An 18,627-nucleotide genomic window follows, 5' to 3' on the forward strand; every position below is an offset into this window, starting at 1 on the left:
ATTTAAATTTCAGTTTACTGCAGCAGTCTGCAGATGTTAAAAAACAAACATGCTTCTTATTATAGGCTGCAGCCGTTTGTTCCACCTCCTCTGCTACAGAGGATTGCAGAGGTGGTCCGCAGACTTCATGAATTTTCGCTTCGAAAAAACAAACAGCACCTAACTCTCTCTCTCTCTCTCTCTCTCTCTATATATATATATATATATATATATATATATATATATATATATATATATATATATATATATATATATGTGTGTGTGTTAATTACACATGTATGTGTAGAAAAGAAAAAGTAATGGTGACGTGTATACAAAAATAAAACAAGTTTAATGATTATATATATATATATATATATATATATATATATATATATATATATATATATATATATATATATATATATATATAAACATAAATGACTAAATATATGTAAAAAATATATAAATAACTAATGTATAATTATATTGCCATATTTATACACTTATTTAGGCTTTATTTTAATATATTTAAGCTATATTTTGATAGAATGCCAATATATTTGGTACTTATAATGTTAAATTGTATCTTGCAACCAAAAAGGACATTCTCGAGAAAAATGAGTTGAAATTGAAGAAAGTTTGATACTTTAAGGACTGGAACTGAAAATAGAAAATAAAAAGAAGAAAGCGTGCAAAAAAATTCATGTCACGACGTGGCAATCTCAAGGCCATGCCACGACGTAGCAATCTCAAGGCCACGACGTGACCACCTTTCCTGACACAGAAGCTTCCAAGACTTGGGGCATACGTGTTTTAAGTGAGTACCACGGCGTGGAAGTCTAATTCCCACAACGCGGTGACCAATTATTGGTAACTATATAAGTCGATCCTTAGGTCGAAATTCAGGGGGTAGCTTGAGGATTAAGCTAAAGGGTTGCAACTAAAAACCTCTGGAGAACCCTTGGAAGATCAGAAATCATTTGATTGAAGATATTTAGAACAAGAACAACATACAATCGTTCTATAACACATGGTTCGGGTATTGGTGGGAAAGTTGCCAATTTGGGGAGGATTTATGCTTGGACTACGTGAGTTGGGAGATCAACTCGTCGAGTAGGGTCGTGGCGTCTTGGACGCGGGTCGGAACTGACTCGGCGAGTCGGAAGGCCCGACTCGGCGAGTCAGAGCTGTTTAGAGAAAACCCTAGTTTCAGGGTTTGCCCCCTATATAAACATTGTTATAAACCCTTGTAGCCTCCCTTAACACCATAGAAGAACGTTCACGGCCGCAAACCCTCTTGTGTGTGAAGTAAGAACAATTGGGAGCTTATCTTTGAGATTTTGGGGAGGATTCCAAGTTTGAAGAGGAAGTATCAAGGGGGAAGTATTAGATCAAGCATCTATTTCGTGTTGGGCATCTGTCTGAGGTATTAATCCGCTACCTTAAGCTTTGATTTCTTTTTGGAGGTTATGGCCAACCTTGAGGAGATGGAAGCAAACTTAGATCTGGACCCATCACAAGGATATGATTCCAGATCTGGACCTCCTTAGGTCCCAAATATCATAAAGTTGCACCTTTTATTAAGCTTATTCCCTCTCCATGCATGAAAACCTTGTTTGAAGGTTAGTCTTGGTGTTATGGCCATGTGAGGCCTTGCATGCACGTAAAGTTTGCAACTTTACGTGTTATCTACACTACTGAGGATAGATCTGAAGTTTGGGACCTTGAGTCCCACTGGAAAAGGCCGTAAACATAATGGACTAAGAGGACTCGGCGAGTCGAGAGGGTTTCCTCGTTTACGGTGAATGGTTCACGGCCAAGGGTTCACGGTCAAGGGTATTCGGTTTGGAGTTTACGGCCGTAAACATCAAGGAACTCGAAGAGTCTCTCAGATGACTCGGCGAGTCGATGAGTTAAGCAGGGAACCTAATGAGTGGCTGATTGCACTCGACGAGGCAAGGTCAATATGGACTGTTGACCTTGACTGCAGACTTAGACTTTGACCAGGTTTGACTCAGAGGAGTCTTAGGGGTTGAGTTAAGATTATTTATTTATTGGTTATAGGCAGTTTGGGAGGAGCAGCGTAGAACATACCTCAATTCAGTTGTCGGTTCAGCTTTGTGAGGTGATTCTTCTCACCATACCCATGGGTCTAAGGCACCAAGGCCGGCCCATTATGTGATTATGATATATGTGTTAGTCATTATGTGTTTTGGTATGTCAGGTGAATGTGTGTTTTGCATGGAAGACCTCGGGGGGAGCCCGTGGCATTGGATGTAAGACCATGCGGGGTAGCCCATGGTTGTCTTAGGTAAAGACCATGTGGGGTAGCCCATGGCATTGGATGTAAGACCATGTGGGGTAGCCCATGGCATTCTTATAGGTTTTATGTATGGATGGCTTATGTGATATGTGTGTAGCTTTAATTAGCTAACATGATATGTGTATATGTATTGTGTGTGGTATGCTCTGGGGAACTCACTAAGCATTTTGCTTACAGGTTGTTGATTTGTTTCTGGTACATCTAAGCCCAAGGGCAAGGGCAAGGCATGATGGCGCGGTGTGCACTCTATCTCTCTTTCACTGATATGTTTTGGGGACACTCCGATGATTTAATTAAGTTGTAATGAATGCTGATTTGGAAACAATTATGTTGGGATTCCATGATTTATGCAAATGTGTTTTATTAATTAAAAATGAAATTTTCTTTGGAAAATTTGGGTCGTTACAAGTTGTTATCAGAGCCTTGGTTCGAGGGATTCGGGCACACTCTCGGGTGTGTCAGGACTCAAACTAAGGAAATGATAAATTGTTTTCAAAAAAACTTTTAAGAAATGAAAAGAAGAGAGTGCAACGTGTGCGATCGGCCGAGCCAAGTAAGTAGTTCCCAATGTGTTAGCCATGTTATATTGATATTTGAGCTTGATGATCGTATGAGACTTGCTATGTGTATGCTTTTAAAATTGTATACGGTTAGGAGCTTATAGCCTCAGAATGATTGATTTGGCCTTATTTCCTGTTCCTTGTTTGGTTGTGGTCCTAGGGTAGAATCTTTTATTCGAAAGTCTATTTGATCCTTTTCTATGTATAATTTGCATGCATAAAGGCAACCTGTTATGATTGGTGTGATTGATATGGGTAGAGCAAATCTTAGGACAACCTGGGATTTGGGTTATACAGTGGTTTGTAGGTTATGATTTATTTTGGGACGAATTGGATTCATCAGGTGGAGCCTTGGGGAAAGGTACAGGTAGGTGTGGAAGGTAGTATTGGGCCCGTACTACTGAAAGCACAGGACCTGTACCGGAACCAATGCTAGATCTGACCACTCTAAGGAGGAACGGTGTGGGAAGATCCACTATATATATATATATATATATATATATATATATATATATATATATATATATAATGTGTCCTGATTATTATGGTTTATGACATTTCAGTTCAGCATGGTAGTGACATGATTTGGGGCAGGGGGATCAGGATCAGGGTCTGGATCGGGCAGCGGTACTGATCCTATTGATGAGAGACTGCGCGATATCATTGCAGCCGAGGTTACGAAGGGCATCCTTGACGCTACCCCAGTCATTTTTGGGACAGTCAAGGAGGGTATTATGGAGATCATGGAGGAGAGACTCAGATCATTCAGGGTTGAGATTGCTACGGGCCAGATTGGGGCCCGGACTCCCTCGTTCCGAGAGTTCAAGGCCTGTGGGGCGCCGGAGTTTTTTGGGGTCAGAGACCCCATTGTCAGCCGACGCTGGGTGGCGGATATCGAAAACGCCAAGCGCACGAGTTCTTGCCCGGATGTGGCAAAGGTTGGGTTTTCTTCTTGCATGCTGAGAGACAGGGCCCGAGATTGGTGGGGCGAGGTTACTAGACAGGTGGGACCAGTCGGGGAGGCTGAAATGACATGGGCCGAGTTTGTCTGGCGATTTGATTTGGAGTTTGCACCACCCATTGAGGTGCAACGACTAATGCGAGAGTTTCATAATTTGCAGCAGACCACCGAGACTATGGCGGAGATCACCGCCAAGTTTCAGGAACGAGCTTTGTTGGTCCCACAATATGCTACCGATGAGGAGATGAGACGGACCCGGTATCATTCCATGCCAAGGGATGATATCCGGGAGTTTGTGAGCTTTACGTGGTGCAAAACCCTGAACGAGATGGTGGAGAAGGTCCGTGAGAGGGAGATGGAGTTGGATTCCCGCACGAAGCGGAAGACTGAGCAGGTGCAGGCAGCAGGGGCTTAGGCTAAGAAGCCTAAGACCTCTGATTCTTTGGGTAGAGGCCAGCAGGGCCGGGGCCGATGTGCCAAGTGCGGGAAGTTTCATAGTGGGGAGTGTCGGACACCTGGGATATCGGGATGTTACTTTTGTGGTCAGCAGGGCCACGTGAGCAGGGATTGCCCCAAGAAGGGCTTGATATGCTTCCACTGCAACCATACTGGCCATAAAAAGACCGATTGTCCGAGGTTGCAGGGAGGGGAGGAACAGTGGTGGCGCCCGCGCCTGCCACAATGAGGATCACATATGACAGATGGTCGCCCGGCTAAGGCGGATGCTCCAGCGGTGAGGAGTCGCGCCTTCCAGTTGACCACCAAAGAGGCTCGAGCAACGCCAGATGTTGTAGCTGGTACGTACCTAATATTCCCTGTCTATATTACTTTTGTATGACTTATGTGTGATCTATGCTTGCATAGGGACCTTTTTGGTCAATTGTATGTCTGCTCATGTCTTGTTTGATTCGGGTGCTACCCGATCGTTTGTGTCACTTGCACTTAGCAAGAAGTTTCGAGACGCGCCGGGAACCTTGGATTCCCCACTTGAGGTAGAGATTGTTGACGATCGCACCGTTAGTGTTGCGAGGGTATATCAAGGTTGTGTCCTAAATGTGTTAGGCGAGAGGTTCCGGGTTGATCTAGTTCCAATACCGTTGCGAGGGTTGAAAGTAATTATCGGGATGGACTGGTTGGGGGCCAACGGGGCCATGATTGATTGCGAGCGCCAGTTGGTCAGGGTTCGAACCCCAAGTGGAGGAGAACTAGTTATTCATGGTGAGTGGGCCTCGCAGGGACCGACCCTCTGTTCGGCTGCGAGGGCTAGGAGGTTTTTACAGCTGGGTTGCACGGGATTTCTGGCATATGTCTCGGATACAAGAATAGAGACCGTGACGGATGTGGGCTGTGTCACAATGGTACAGGATTTTCGGGACGTCTTCCCGTAGGAGTTACCAGGAGTGCCTCCGGAGATTCAGGTGGAGTTTCGCATTGACTTGGTGTCGGGTGTCGCTCCGATAGCAAAGGCACCATATCGGTTGGCACCACCGGAGATGCAGGAACTCTCTACGCAGCTTCAGGAGCTGCTAGACCGAGGGTTCATTCGTCCGAGCAGTTCCCCGTGGGGAGCACCAATTCTTTTCGTGAAAAAGAAGGATGGATCGCACAGGCTGTGCATCGATTATAGGGAGCTGAACAAACTAACGGTGAAGAACTGTTATCCGTTGCCAAGGATCGATGATTTGTTCGATCAACTGCAGGGTGAGTCATGGTTTTCCAAGATTGATCTTCGGTCGGGATACCATCAGATGAGGATTCGGGATGAGGATATACCGAAGACGGCTTTCAGGACTCGGTATGGGCATTATGAGTTTGTGGTGATGCCGTTTGGGCTCACCAATGCCCCAGCAGCGTTCATGGATCTTATGAACAGGGTGTGCAGACCGATGCTGGATCGGTCGGTGATCGTTTTTATTGATGATATCCTGGTCTATTCTAAGACCAAGGAGCAGCATGAGCAGCATCTGATGGAGGTATTAGAAACCCTGAGGGCGGAGAAACTTTATGCGAAGTTCTCCAAGTGTGATTTCTGGCTGCGGGAAGTACAATTTGTGGGGCATGTCATCAATCAGGAGGGCATTTCGGTTGATCCAGCCAAGGTTGAGGCTGTAATACGGTGGGAAGTACCGAGGAATGCATCATAGATTCGTAGCTTCTTGGGTTTAGCGGGCTACTATCGTAGATTTATCCGGGATTTCTCCAAGATTGTCGTGCCATTGACCCGCTTGACCAAGAAAAATGTGACTTTTCGGTGGGGTGCGGATCAGGAGATGGCTTTTGAGACCCTGAGACGGAGGTTATGCGAGGCTCCGATTCTAGTACTACCTGAGGGGTTAGATGATTTGGTGGTGTACTGCGACGCGTCGATTTCAGGGTTAGGTGCGGTACTGATGCAAAGGGGGCATGTAATAGGTTACGCCTCGAGGCAGTTGAAGCCTCATGAGACAAATTACCCCACTTTTGACCTAGAATTGGGGGCAGTGGTGTTTGTCCTCAAGATTTGGAGGCACTATTTATATGGAGTGCAGTTCACTATTTATACCGATCACAAGAGCCTAAAGTATTTGATGGATCAGCAGAACCTCAACATGCGTCAGAGGAGCTGGCTGGATGTACTGAAGGATTACGATTGTGAGATCTTTTACCACCCAGGGAAAGCCAACGTGGTGGCTGATTCATTGAGCCGCAAGACGGAAGGGTCCCCGATTAGGGACATTTGTATGAGGATGACGGTGACTTCTCCTTTGTTGGACATGATCAAAGAGGCTCAGGTCGAGGGGGTGAAGAAGGAGAATTAGAAGATCGAGCGGATTCGGGGGCAGTATCCTTTGTTTGTGAAGGATAGCCATGACCTTTTGACACAATGTGGTCGAGTATGCGTACCAGTGACAGGGGGAGTGAGACAGAGGCTATTAGAGGAGGCGCACAAGTCCAAGTTCTCTATACACCCAGGAGCTACGAAAATGTATAGGGACTTGAGGCTGGGTTATTGGTGGCCCTGCATGAAGCGGGAGATCGCCTGGTTCGTGGAGCGGTGCTTGACCTGTAGGAAGGTCAAGGCCGAGCATCAGCGGCCTCACGGCAAGGTTCAGCCACTACCCATTCCCATGTGGAAATGGGAAGAGATCACTATGGACTTCATCACGAAGTTGCCTAGGACGGCGTGGAGAGTGGATGCCATTTGGGTGATCGTGGACAGATTAACGAAGAGTGCCCATTTTATTCCAATATCTGAAAGTATATCCGCGGAGAAGTTGGCAGATATTTACGTGCATGAGGTAGTGACTAGACATGGGGTGTCTGTGTCGGTAGTCTCTGATCGTGATGTTCGGTTCACATCCAGCTTCTGGAAGAAATTCCACGAGGAGCTGGGCACTCAGCTACATTTTAGCACGGCGTACCACCCCCAGACCGACGGTCAGAGTGAGAGAACGATCCAGCCACTGGAGGATATGCTACGGGCATGCGTGTTGGATTTTGGAAGGAGTTGGGATACGTATCTTCCACTGACAGAGTTTTCGTACAATAACAGTTATCATGCCAGTATAGATCGAGCTCCGTTCGAGATGTTATATGGTCGGAGGTGCAGGACTCCGGTTTGTTTGGATGAGATTGGGTATCGGGTCATGGGAATCACTGAGGTAGTGCTCAAGACTACCGGGCTGATTCAGCAGGTACGCGACCAGCTGCGAGTCGCGTAGAGCCATCAGAAAAGTTATGTTGAACGAAGACGATCAGACTTGGAGTTCCAGGTGGGGGACTTCGTGTTATTGAAAGTATCACCCTGGAAAGGGATCATCCGATTTCGGAAGTAGGGCAAGCTAGGACCTCGGTATATTGGGCCGTTCAGGATTTCGGCTCGGGTGGGCAAGGTAGCCTATCGCTTGGATTTGCTGGAAGAGCTTAACCAGATTTACAACACCTTCCACGTTTCTCAGCTTCGGAAATGTATCGCTGACGAGGCTGTGATTGTCTCACTGGGTGATATCCAGGTGGACGAGAGCTTGAACTACATTGAGAAGCCCGTTGCCATTTTGGATAGGAAGACGAAGGTTCTTCGAAATAAGGAAGTAAGACTGGTGAAAGTGCAATGGCAGGATCGGAAGGGTTCTGAGTGGACTTGGGAACCGGAAGAGGAGATGCGAAAGCATTACCCTGATTTATTTGGGTCAGCAGACTTCGAGGACGAAGTCTAGTTCAAGTGAGGGAGACTTGTAACACCTGGTTCGGGTATTGGTGGGAAAGTTGCCAATTTGGGGAGGATTTATGCTTTGGACTCGGTGAGTTGGGAGATCAACTCGTCGAGTAGGGTCGTGGCGTCTTGGACGCGGTTCGGAACTAACTCGGCGAGTCGGAAGGCCCGACTCGGCGAGTCAGAGCTGTTTAGAGAAAACCCTAGTTTCGGGGTTTGCCCCCTATATAAACATTGTTATAAACCCTTGTAGCCTCCCTTAACACCATAGAAGAACGTTCACGACCGCAAACCCTCTTGTGTGTAAAGTAAGAACAATTGGGAGCTTATCTTTGAGATTTTGGGGAGGATTCCAAGTTTGAAGAGGAAGTATCAAGGGGGAAGTATTAGATCAAGCATCTATTTCGTGTTGTGCATCTGTCTGAGGTATTAATTTGCTACCTTAAGCTTTGATTTCTTTTTGGAGGTTATCGCCAACCTTGAGGAGATGGAAGAAAACTTAGATCTGGACCCATCACAAGGATATGATTCTAGATCTAGACCTCCTTAGGTCCCAAATATCATAAAGTTTCACCTTTTATTAAGCTTATTCCCTCTCCATGCATGATAACCTTGTTTGAAGGTTAGTCTTGGTGTTATGGCCATGTAAGGCCTTGCATGCACGTAAAGTTTGCAACTTTACATGTTATCTACACTAGTAGAGGATAGATCTGAAGTTCGGGACCTTGAGTCCCACTAGAAAAGGCCGTAAACATAATGGACTAAGAGGACTCGGCGAGTCGTGCAAGAGACTCGGCGAGTCGAGAGGGTTTCCTCGTTCACGGTCAAGGGTTCACTGCCAAGGGTTCACGGTCAAGGGTGTTCGGTTGGGAGTTTACGACCGTAAACATCAAGGAACTCGACGAGTCTCTCGGATGACTCGGTGAGTCGATGATTTAAGCAGGGAACCTGATGAGTGGCTGATTGCACTCGACGAGGCAAGGTCAATATGGACTGTTGACCTTGACTGCAGACCTAGACTTTGACCAGGTTTGACTCAGAGGAGTCTTAGGGGCTGAGTTAAGATTATTTATTTATTGGTTATAGGCAGTTTAGGAGGAGCAGCGTAGGATATAACTGAATTCAGTTGCCGGTTCAGCTTTGTGAGATGAGTCTTCTCACCATACCCATGGGTCTAAGGCACCAAGGTCGGCCCATTATGTGATTATGATATATGTGTTAGTCATTATGTGTTTTGGTATGTCATGTGAATGTGTGTTTTGCATGGAAGACCTCGGGGGAGCCCGTGACATTGGATGTAAGACCATGCGGGGTAGCCCATGGCTGTCCTAAGTAAAGACCATGTAGGGTAGCCAATGGCATTGGATGTAAGACCATGTGGGGTAGCCCATGGTTGTCCTAGGTAACGACCATGTGGGGTAGCCCATGGCATTCTTACAGGTTTTATGTATGCATGGCTTATGTAATATGTGTGTAGCTTTAATTAGCTAACATGATATGTGTATGTGTATTGTGTGTGGTATGCTCTGGGGAACTCACTAAGCATTTCACTTACAGGTTGTTGATTTGTTTCAGGTACATCTGAGCCCAAGGGCAAGGGCAAGGCATGATGGCGCGGCGTGCACTCTGTCTCTCTTTCAGTGATATGTTTTGGGGACACTCCGATGATTTAATTAAGTTGTAATGAATGCTGATTTGGAAACAATTATGTTGGGATTCCATGATTTATGCAAATGTGTTTTATTAATTAAAAATGAAAATTTCTTTGGAAAATTTGGGTCGTTACACGTTCGGTTTGCTAGTTTTCACTATGTTTTATCTAGCTAAATCAAATTTATTGCTTTTTTCTACTTTAATCGTGTGCTAATCACCCTATACTTTTGTTTGGTGAAGATGAGCCCTTAACATATGTGTTGATTTCAAGATTATGGATCTTTTATGTTGGTTTTACTAGTGTTTGATAAATCATAATCCTTGCATGTTGAAGTTCTAGCGTATATTGCTTATTATACTAGTTTTGTGTAGTAGATGATCATTCTATTTGCATAAATTTGTTATCTAGTTGTTTATGTTAAATAATTAGATATGGTGATTGAACAATCCTAGAGATAGGTGAATAAAAGTTAGCTACTTTGATTGTGTAAGAGAGCATAATTAATCATTAATTTGGGCTTGATTTACTTGTCTTGATCTAGGATAGGTAATTCATAGATTTATCATTCATAGTCCAATTCATATTTATATTAATTTTGTGTCTAACTGGTGATTGATCATTGCATGATAGTTCATAAATTAGCAAAAACTAGGAATCAGAACATGATAACTAATAACTTAATGAATTGGTAATTAATATAAGTTATCCACTAGAAATCAACCATATGAGAGGGGGATTTCAAAACTAATTAGAAGTACTCTTAAAATTTGAATTAAAAATCGTTTTTTTTGTTTGCTTAGTCTTAATAGTTGTTTAATTAATAAGTTGTTTGATCTAAGTTGCTGGTTTTGCCAAATCAGTAAAAAAAAACCCCTATTTAAAATTGTTTCTTAGTTTAATTATTAGTAGTTATTTTCTTATTTGAATTTTGTTTCATTTGTTTAATACCCAACTTACTTTTTTATACTATAACTGGACTAGATACACTGCATAAGTGCATTTTAACTAGTTAAGTCCATTAGGTTTATAAATATAAAACTAATAGGCATAAATCTGCACATCATATACACATGGTAAAGTTTATTACCCTTATAAGCTATTAACTCAAAATATAAAGACTATTATCTAATACAACTTAGGTTGTACGAAATACATACTTCTATATGATTAGTTTTATCCATATGTTTTACGGACTAGAAGTCCTTTTGGTCAGCTTGGAAATAAATACGACTAATTTTGGTTAGTTTGACACTAATTTTTATCAACTCAAAGAGTAAACTTAAATAACTTGTTAGCTTACGTTGATTTGATAGTTTTGTCATTATGGATGAATTTGGCAAATTTGGTCTGCGGTGGTGGATGACTGATTTTGATTAGCTTAGGGAAATTTTAATGTCCGATATAAGTACATAACTTTTTAATTTATGTATTATATTTTACAAAATAGCCATCAACCTCAACAATGTTCGTAATCATGGGACTGGTATTCATTTATTCATTGTGTTCAAATTCTTAACTCTCCATTGTTCAAGGCCCATAGTTCGTCAAAATTAACTGACATCAAAGTATGTTGGTGCTATAAAGTTTGTAACATTAGAGAATTATATTTTATATAACTTTAACTAGATTCGTTTTAATTAATTTGCTTGAGGAATCGTCTGGCTATTTCCTTTATCATTCATTCATTCTCCATCAATTTATTTAAGTTGTTTGAGGAATCGTATATTTACTTTATCATTATCCATGACCATTCCTTATGTTTCTTACATGTTTATACTTTTTATCTAGCAAAAAAAGATGGCCTGAATGAGCTCTTGAGATTGACCATATTTACCTTTTATGATGCTTGGTATCCATGTGAATTTGATCCCAAGTAAACTCAATCTGACAATGTCCAAGTTTAATTCTTCACTTCATTTAGCACAACTCGAATAAAATGTCACATCCTTCTTTTTAGTATCCTTGTTGTTATATATTTCCTTTATCATCCTCCATCGTGATTCCTTATGTTTCTTACATGTTTATACTTTTTACCTAGGAAAAAAAGATGGCCCGAAAGAGCTCTTGAGATTGACCATATTTGCCTCTTAAGATGCGTGGTATCCAAGTGAATTCGATCACAAGTAAACTCAATGTGAAAATGTCCAAGTTTAATTCTTCGCTTAATTGAGCACAACGAATAAAATGTCATGTCCTTTTTAGTATCGTACTTTAATTAGCTAAAACAATAATAGTACATCACCTTTATCTTTTATTGATATTTAACAGATAATACTCTTTTCTTTTCAATCCAACATGTATGTCTTGCAATTGCTATGTAAAAACACAATCATGTATACTTTTTAAGACCTACCTGTATTTATATTTTCTTTGTGTTTCAAACCGTAACACGTTTAACCTTTTGCATTTGCTTTGTTTGTTGGTGTTTTTGTCACAAACAGTTTAAAATCATGACTTTGGTACTCTTGGGATTGCTGATTTATTATGATATCCGATCTTTATCAAATGATAGTTGTCCTTTTATTCCGTGTGTATAATGGATATGGTATAATGGTTTTGTTAAGTTTATGGATCTTATATTATATTTTCTTATAAATAAATATATTTTATTTAATGATAAAAGAGAGAATAATTTAAATTAAGATGACATGACAACTATGAGTCACAGAGACACGTGTTTCTAGTTTTGTTTTCTGTGGATATGTCTCATTCACGTACTAAGAAAAGCTCCTTTCTTGTGGAAAAAAGCCTACAACTTCTAGTTTCATCCTATCTTCTTCAAAACAAAAGCTAAAAACAAACATTAACGCAAGAATTGGATTCTGAATCTAAAGGGCACAATTGACTTAAAATTTTCAATTATTATAAATGTACCAATTAAACGAAAAAGCACTAGATTATCAAAAATCGACTATTTTCTAATTTTATGAAATATCTAAAAGGCGTTGTTAACATATATTTTGGTTGTTAAATCATTAATAAAAACACTTTTTTAGCAATATGTTTTAGCGTTTGAAGATACGATTGCTCAAGACGAGCATGGATATTATAAAAGACAATCTGAGCCGATCCTGCAAAAAAAATAATAAAATAATAAAACAAAAATAATAAAAAAAATAAGAACAAATTACTGAAATAGTCCCTGTGGTTTGGCTAAAGTTGCGCGTTTGGTCCCTATGTTTTGTTTTGCACTCAGACCATCCCCACGTTTTCTTTTTATTACCCGCCTGGTCCCTGGGTCCGTTAGTCGTCAATTCCAAACGTTAAGTCCCTCACGTGCTTCGCACATGAGGGGTATTTTCGTCATTATATACATGGCGCCTAAATGCAATGCCAATCGTTTCTTCATTCCGATCATTTTACGATCACCTCCCTCTCACACACACACTCTCTCTCTCTCACTTAATCTGTAACTCATCAAAATCGAGTAGAAACCCTAACTCCTCAAAATTTTGCAAGAATCATCGAAGCAACAATGGTGGGTTGGAGGATTAGAGCAAACATGGAAGAAATAAACGTTGAAAACCATTACGGTAACCCCTTAATTTCAAAAGTTAAATTTATCACTTACAAATTTCAAGCTAATAAGTTGAAGCTTTCTCTTTTACAACTGGTCATCCAACTATCTTCTCCATCAGATTATTCTATGGTGGAGAGTTTACGAAGTTTCCTGGAAGGAGGTACGTCAAGGGCAAAGAAAGATACGTTGATCTATTGGACATTGATGAGTTTTGTGTGCACGATATTGATGAGATGATGGAGACCCTAGGCTGTGTTGAGGAGGGTAAGTTGCTTTATTACCACTTCAAAAGACCCTTTTCAGATTTGGACTTTGGGTTGTTTGCATTGGCTAGTGACAGTGACATTAACCATTTGGGTACATACGTGGGTCAACATAAACTGATTGAAGTTTATGTTGAACATGGTAAAACAATGTTGCATACATATACAATGTCATCTACCCCTAGTAAAGTTAGGATAAAAGAAATCGTTGATCAACCTTCGTGTAGTAGAAGGCTTTTTTTGGAATGGAAGGAAACTGAAACAGAGGATTGTATTGGATCAAGTAAACCAAATGTTGTGCCAACAAAAGAAACTGAAAGTGCCCAAATTGATGCCCAATGTGAAACACAAGGTATATGTGATGAATTTGATGAATTTCTAAATGAAGAAACTGGAGGGATTACTCATGAAAGTGACAATAGAGATGATGCTGATGATAGTGGTGATAGTGGTGATAGTGATGATAGTGAGTTCTTAGTAGACTTAGATAACCTCCTAGATGAACCTGAGATAGACATGAATGAGTTTTTGTTAAATATTGATGAAGATATAGAGTGGGTGGGTGATCTTGGAGGGTCAAATGTCAAGGAAACAGAAACAAGGGAAATTGATGATATTGAGGTTGTAAACAATGAGGTATTCTTATATGAGTCATCATCCGATGAAGGTGGGAGCAACAAGTGAAGAAAGTCAATTAAGGCAATCCGAAGGGCAATGGAAAACAGTGAAGCAAGAGTTAGTGATCCATTCTATGTGTACCAAAAATTCACCTCATCTGAAGAATTGAAAAATGCAATAAGACAACATGCTGTGGAGACAAGGAGGGAACTAGACTTCATAAAAAATGACAAAAACAGAGTGAGAGCTATTTGTAAAGGTACTATCCCAGACCTTGGTCAACTTGACCCATGTGGGCCCAGTCAAAGCAATAAAGAAAGTGAAGAAAACAACTGTCCATGGGTACTTTATGCTAGCAAGTGGGAACAAGATGTTGACTGGGAGATCAAGACCTACGAAAAAGAGCATAGATGTCTACAAACAAGAAATGTGAAAGCTTGTACCTACAAGTTCTTGGCAAAGAAAATTGTGCAACAGATTGAAAGCAACCCTACAGTCCCTACACGAGCTTTACAAGAACAACTTCAACGTGAATACCAGGTAGATATTTCGAAGATGAAGGTATTTAGGGCTAAAACAGAAGCATTGAATCAAGTAAGGGGCGATTATGCAGGGCAATATACTACACTACGAGACTATGTTCAAGAACTTCGCACTCGAAACCCAGGGACAACAGTTAAGATAGAGGTCGAAAGTGAGCCAAACCCATCTTCTGAGACTAGAACTTTCAAACGGATCTACATCTGTCTAGGGCCATTAAAGAAAGGTTTTCTAGCTGGTAAAAGAGATTATCTTGGTTTAGATGGGACTTTTATGAAAGGGCCTTATCCTGGAATGATACTCACAGCAGTGGTAAGATGTAAACACATATCTTGTGTCATTTTATTCCATTTTATTTAAATTACTAACTCCTTCACTATGTTTAGGGTCTTGATGGAAATAACTGTATATATACTTTGGCATATGCTGTCGTGGAGGCTGAGAATATAAACTCATGGACTTGGTTCTTAAGGTGCTTGGGTGATGACATTGATTTGCAAGCTAATTCCAACTTTACCTTTATATCTGACAGACAGAAGGTAAGTAATTTCAATGGACTTGGTTCTTATTGTACAATGTATACATTACATCTAATGTTGTTTACTTTTTGTACAGGGCTTGTTGCAAGCAATTGGTACATTGTATCCATGTGCAGAACACAGGTTTTGTCTGCGACACATTCATGAAAACATGAAGAAAATGTGGAGGGGAAAGGTGTTCCAAGACATGTTGTGGAACTGTGCAAGTACAACAACAATACAAGAATTCAACCATGCTATGGAAGAGTTAAGAAAGCTAAACAATGACTGCTACGAATGGGTCAAAGTTATTCCACCTCAACATTGGTCTAGGGCACACTTCACAGGTTTGTTTTATTTTGTTGGGTTAATTGTTACCAAATGATTCACTTTCTTACATAATTTTTTATTTATATTGTAGGGAGGGCTCATTGTGATGGGCTTCTGAATAACTTGTGTGAGACCATAAATAATCAAATTAAGAAAGCACGCGACCAACCAATTATCACATGCCTTGAGTACATTAGAGAGTACCTTATGTTAAGGATTGTTAGTGTCCAAAAGGTAATTGATAAGGCTGTTGGACCATTAACTCCAACTGCAACAAGTGTGCTTGAAAAAAACAAATCTGATGCAACTCAATGTGTGGGTAAGTTCTGTGGGAATGGAAAATATCAGGTGAGTGGTCCATGGATGGACCAATGTGTGGTAGACATGGCTCAGCACACATGTTCTTGTAGAAAATGGGAACTCACTGGTATACCCTGTAAACATGCCCTTGTTGCTATATGGGACATGCGAAAAAATAAGCAGAATGTTGGCGTACCTGAAGAATGGGTTCATGCTACTTACTGGTTAAAAACTTGGAAGGAAATGTATTCTTTCAAGATTGAACCAATTAATGGAAGAAGAATGTGGGAAAAGTTTCCATGTCCAACCACTTTGCTTCCTCCTAATCATCATGTCCCTATTGGAAGATCAAGGAAGAAAAGAAGGAAATCAGCTGTTGAATTAGAAGATATGGTGAAGGGTGGTAGGGCATCAAGGAAGGACAAGAGTGTGACATGTTCAAAATGCAAAAAGCTTGGTCATAATAAAAGAAGCTGCAAAGGTCAAAGTGCATGTGATACTAGTTCAAGCAAGAAAGGGAAAGCTGGGAATAAAGCTAAAAGTGTAGGTGATGGTAGTTCAATCAAGAAAGGGAAGGATGGGAAGAAAGGTCAAAGTGCAGGTGATGGTAGTTCAAGCAAGAAAGGGAATGTTGGGAAGAAAGCTCAAAGTGTAGGTGGTGGTAGGCAAAGTGGAACTCAAAGTGCATGTGATGGAATTTCAAGCAGGACAATGAAGGCTGGGAAGAAAGGGAAGAGTATTGCTTAAGTTATGATTGTGTTTTTATATTTTGTGTCTGTGTTATGAACCAATTATGGTGTTATGATCTTTTAATGTATCTCTATTTTCAATTATGGTATGAACAATTAGTGCTATAATCTGTTGCTATGTTTTTGTTTTAATTCAATTCCATTTTATCCAATTCTATTCAATTATTCAATTCATTCCATTCTAATTCAATACCATTCAATTCTATTCAAACATTCAATTCAATTCCATTCCAATAGAAAACCAGTTAATTGCATTCCATTACAAACCACTCAATTCCATTCCATTATAAAACAGTCAATTGCATTCCATTACAAACCACTCAATTCCATTCCATTACAAACCACTCAATTCCATTCCATTATAAAACAGTCAATTCAATTCCATTCCATTACAAACCACTAAATTCCATCCCATTAGAAAACTGCCTTGATGAAACAAAAGATAAGTACATTGATAGCATAAATTAAAGCTTGTAAATTAAAATTGACACAAAAAAAACCCAACTGAACACTAATAACAGCCTCAAGGCCCTATTCTCATGTTGAAGCTCATCCATGACTTCTGCAAATCAGGGGAGATACTTTTTTCAGTTTTTTCACCATTAAAGTTGTCCTCATCAACCCAATCTATGAAACCACATTTTGCTCCCTGCATTTTGAGTAATTTGGTGTGTGTTAAAGGTATGTGATATATAGATATACTTAAGAAGAAATTGTCCTTACCTTTCCAGTACAACAATAGAAAAGTCTTCCAGGGTTTTTCTTGGTAGTCGATCTTCGTATCACACCAACTTCACCACACTTGCAGGTTTTTTCCATTAGGGTTGATCGACACTTCAAAGAAGACGAAATGAAGGAGAAGAAGAAAGGGCGTATTCGAAAATAGAGAGAATCGGGGTTTAAGGGTGTTCTAATAGATTTTTTATATAAAATGACGAAAATACCCCTCATGTGCGAAGCACGTGAGGGACTTAACGTTTGGAATTGACGACTAACGGACCCAGGGACCAGGCGGGTAATAAAAAGAAAACGTGGAGATGGTCCGAGTGCAAAACAAAACATAGGGACCAAACGTGCAACTTTAGCCAAACCACATGGACTATTTCAGTAATTTGTTCAAAAAATAAGGCACTCAATAAATAGCATCAATATGATGGAACAAATGGGGTAGTTTTTTTTTTTTTTTTTTAGTTGATTCCGCTGCGACCATTATTTTTTTTGTATTTCAATCAATTTGTTTTCCGCTCAGATTTTTAAATTCCAGTCGATTCGTTTTATGTCAAGTTAAAACTAATTGTCGTCACTATGCATCAATTTTAGCAACTTCAATACCTTAGCAATGCTAATGAAAACTATATGTAACAATTGGTATTTAATTTGGGGCCTCAAAACCAGTTAGAACTTGATAATGGGTTGGCAGCAATTTATTGTACTAGTCTACTGAACCATTTTTGAAGCATTATCGTAATATAGATTTGATATAAGAATCTCATATTATCACCCACTATATGTTTGTAACTCACAAATTTCTTATTTTACACTTTTGGGTTTTGTATCACTTATCACCATTGTTATAACTATCTTACCTGATATGACATTGGTTCCCAATGTATGAATTAAATAAAGAAGAAGAAAAAACATGAACAAATGAATTACTTGTTAACCTTGAAATTATTGCTAAAAATCTCAATATAACTTTACGTAAACATAGTTCTATTTATATTAAACTAAAAGATTTTGACTCTAATACAAAGACTTGGAAAGAAAGCTAAAAACACAAAACTTTCCTAAAATACCCCTAGATATAAAAATTGTTTTTGAATCATTTGACCAAACCGATTAATCCATCAATCACCCATTTAATCGGTTTGGTGGTACAGCTCGTTCACAACAGCGTTTAATCACCTTCCTTTTCATTCCGATTCTCAAACTTTTCCGTACATCCAACCTTCACCTCGGTCACATCTAAAGTCTTCTTTCAATCCCTTTGATTGTTGACAACACACGTAACATATATCATGACATCCTGTTAGACACATTCATTACCATCTAGACTTGTCCCAGATTCATAGCCTCTCCCCGGCCACATCCAAAGCCATTCGATTTGAACTCCAACG

The 18,627-nt window shown here is 40.3% G+C and overlaps 1 protein-coding gene across 1 annotated transcript; it reads left to right on the plus strand.

Moving 5' to 3' along the window:
- Positions 1-14,169: 14,169 nt before the first annotated feature.
- On the plus strand, positions 14,170-16,508 carry LOC145163865 (uncharacterized). Its single transcript, XM_079082615.1, has 4 exons — positions 14,170-14,925; positions 15,000-15,152; positions 15,229-15,478; positions 15,553-16,508. The coding sequence occupies exons 1-4, from the start codon at positions 14,170-14,172 to the stop codon at positions 16,506-16,508; spliced, it is 2,115 nt and encodes a 704-aa protein (XP_078938741.1).
- Positions 16,509-18,627: the final 2,119 nt, after the last annotated feature.

The sequence above is a fragment of the Lactuca virosa genome, chromosome 3 (assembly GCF_052849685.1).
Source record: "Lactuca virosa cultivar CGN04683 chromosome 3, Lactuca_virosa_CGN04683_v6, whole genome shotgun sequence".
In the NCBI taxonomy this organism is placed as follows: domain Eukaryota; kingdom Viridiplantae; phylum Streptophyta; class Magnoliopsida; order Asterales; family Asteraceae; genus Lactuca; species Lactuca virosa.